The sequence below is a fragment of the Phaseolus vulgaris genome, chromosome 1 (genome assembly GCF_051622355.1).
Source record: "Phaseolus vulgaris cultivar YP4 chromosome 1, ASM5162235v1, whole genome shotgun sequence".
Classification (NCBI taxonomy): domain Eukaryota; kingdom Viridiplantae; phylum Streptophyta; class Magnoliopsida; order Fabales; family Fabaceae; genus Phaseolus; species Phaseolus vulgaris.
The window spans coordinates 41,099,094-41,102,023 of NC_143498.1; the positions used below are offsets into that span (position 1 = coordinate 41,099,094).

A 2,930-nucleotide genomic window follows, 5' to 3' on the forward strand; every position below is an offset into this window, starting at 1 on the left:
AAGGGAAGAGTGAGGGAAAAATAACAACAAAAATATATAATGTGATCTTCCTGAACATATTGATAGTTGTAGTGTTATAAGAACTTTTAGTTTTCCAAGTTGAGTGCGAGACCATTATAATCCTTCACTTTGTGAAGTTATATTCGTATGAACTTTTTTTAAAAGTGTTCATTGACTAGTGAAAATTCTTCTGTAGTTGCTTAAAGGACTGGATGGAGCCCAAGGTTTGATGAATCAGGATAAGCCCTTGTGTTGATATCTCGATTACTCTTGTTGTTGCTTATTTTTTAATTCATACTCATATATGATTTGTTAGAAGATCCTACGAGAACGTCTCTTCTAGACGATTTATTGGACAACCCGCTAGGTAGTCTTTTCAACAATACTATTTCATTTGTTGAAAAAAATTAAAGCTTCATTCAACCCCACTTTTAGAGCCAACTGTACCTACAACAAGTTTATGAATTAAATAATTATTTTAAAATTTATAATTTAAAGTTTATATATATATATATATATATATTGAAATTTTGGTGACATAACATAAAATGTGAACTTGGGGAGACTAGATATTCTTGAACCTAATACTAATGTGTTAAAAGAATTTACTAATACAACAAATAAAATATCAAAATATAATTCAAAATCGCTAATATAATTAAAAATAACCCCCAATGCAAAATAATCTTTAAAAGAAATAAAAATAAAAAATAAGAAATAAACCAAATTAGATTTTGAAGTGAAAAAAGGAAGAGTGCACCACAATAGCAGTGAGATCGATGAAACTATGAGTAGGACATACTGATAACAATGTTAAGCGAGAAGCTAGATCAAGAAACAACCATCCTTTATAAAAACCCTGCCTAAACCTTAGTATAAACTAGGATATGATAACGGTTGCTTTAGTTCAAAAAATTTCAAAAATACCACTAAATAAGCTTCATGAATGATTTTAGAGGTAATCGTAGTCATATGGGTCATAAATGCACATACAAATATCTACCATATCCCTTGCAAAAACGTAACTGAATTTACCCAAAAACAGAAATGGAAAATGAGATTTTTTTGGAAGAAAAATTTGTGGTTCCTCATCTTGATACTAGGAGTAATATATCTGATTCAAGCAAATTACGATGGTCCATGGTCTAAGCTCCAGAGGTGGCAGATGTGTCTGATGAGAGTCTTCAATGCTCAGGTGAGGTGATCGTACTCATTAAAGTTTCTACAACTTGACAAACCACCCAATTTGAGGTACAGAGGGGAATGCAGAGCTCATAACTCTCAAATTGCTTAAGACATATAAGAGACAAGGTAAGTAGTCAGCAAAACCCTAGGGAAAATTTCAAGACCAAAAACAAACAAAATCACCAGGTTCTTTGGGTGGTCACAGACTAACAGATTCAACATTAACATGTGACATCACAAAGGACAAACTAGGGAAGAGAAATCAAATAATTTGAGGGTGAGGTTGCAAATTGCAACGCAATCCATTGAATCCAATACCCCTCTCTGACAACCTACAAGTCCCCTTTCAAACCATATATTATTAATGAGTTAATGTGGAGTCAGAAGCTTTTGGCCTTCATCTATGTTTTGCACCTCAAAAGTCACACCTTCTTTTATTTTACAAGGAAATCAGTCAAATAAAGCAGACCAACAAAAAAGAAATGCAACATAATAACATGAAAGGACCAAAGACAAAAATAACTTGTATTCATAACCATTGGAATCCTATATTATAGCTACAACATTTTCTCACTTATCAGTTGTAGTTAATGATACCCCACTCACTTTGACACTATTACTCTGCACTCTATGCTTAATATTCAGAAACCAGAATCCAACTTTGTGCTGTCTCATTTCCCCATTTTTCTTATATTTCTTAACTTGCAATAAATATATGCCATTATAGGCTCACCCTTTTCAACTAGGCCAATCGAGAGTTCATTTATATTCAGGGTTGTGTTGGAGTTGAGTTGAGCAGAATCATTTTGTTCAGGATGGGGAGTGAAATGCAGCCCTTTGTTGAGACACCACCCAAAGTGGTGGAACCAAACCGTTATTCTCATAGGTCAATTGAAACACTGGTGGTGGTCATAGCAGTGATCACAATAGTGGGTGTCATTGCAGGAATGATTGCTAGACTGTGTGGTGGAAGGCACTTAGGGGGCAATGGGGAGAACGACATAGAAGGTTGGGTTGAAAAGAAGTGTAGAAGTTGCATTGATGGAGGGCTCCCACCTCCACCAGAAGAACCAAAGCCAGCACCAGCAGGGGATGCAAGTAAATGAATCAGAAAGGCTCTTATCAGATGCATTCTATTCTAACACAAACATTGTAGGTCAGTATAGAAGCTGATAAATGCTTTGCTTTGGCTAGCCAAGTGATACAAATGTTGGGGAAAAGTTACATAGCTTTAACTGATGTATAGAGTAGCATTGTGTCAGTTGCAGACCTTATATTCATGTTAGATTCACCTAGTTGTTCTATTGGGCTTTCTGTTTTGGTTTTATTTTGTTGCTCATTCATTTCTTCTTCTTTAAACACCATTGTTCCAGTAAAAGATCATATTTCAGTTTCTTCAAAAAAAACATGTTCCAATATTTGCAGAGATGTCTCATGCTAGTGATACTTGAAGAGGAAAATAAAGTAGCGCATATTTTAAGTTTTTAATCAACCAAATTAAATCTGAAAATTGGTCTTTGTGAAATTCGGTTGTTCAGTCCATTCAAGTCCCTTTTGAAAGTTGGTTGAAGTGATTGTTCTAAAGAAGGACACTACTGTTTTTCAGCATTACAAGAGATTTATTTTTCAAATATGACACCATTGTTTATCAGAAAGTTAGTGGAGACAGTTATGATGACAAGGTTTAATTTGTCTCAGAAATCTTCAGGTGATTACTACTTTGGCCCCTTAGACTTTACTTTTGG

The 2,930-nt window shown here is 34.4% G+C and overlaps 1 protein-coding gene across 1 annotated transcript; it reads left to right on the top strand.

Annotated features, from left to right (window-relative positions):
- The first annotated feature begins 1,931 nt into the window (after positions 1–1,931).
- LOC150029637 (uncharacterized) lies at positions 1,932–2,605 on the top strand. Its single transcript, XM_090297952.1, has one exon. The coding sequence runs from the start codon at positions 2,001–2,003 to the stop codon at positions 2,289–2,291; it is 291 nt and encodes a 96-aa protein (XP_090154078.1). The 5' UTR covers positions 1,932–2,000; the 3' UTR covers positions 2,292–2,605.
- Positions 2,606–2,930: the final 325 nt, after the last annotated feature.

Bases quoted from the DNA above. Each gene is read 5' to 3' on its own strand.
- LOC150029637 (XM_090297952.1), top strand. From the start codon at position 2,001: ATGGGGAGTGAAATGCAGCCCTTTGTTGAGACACCACCCAAAGTGGTG.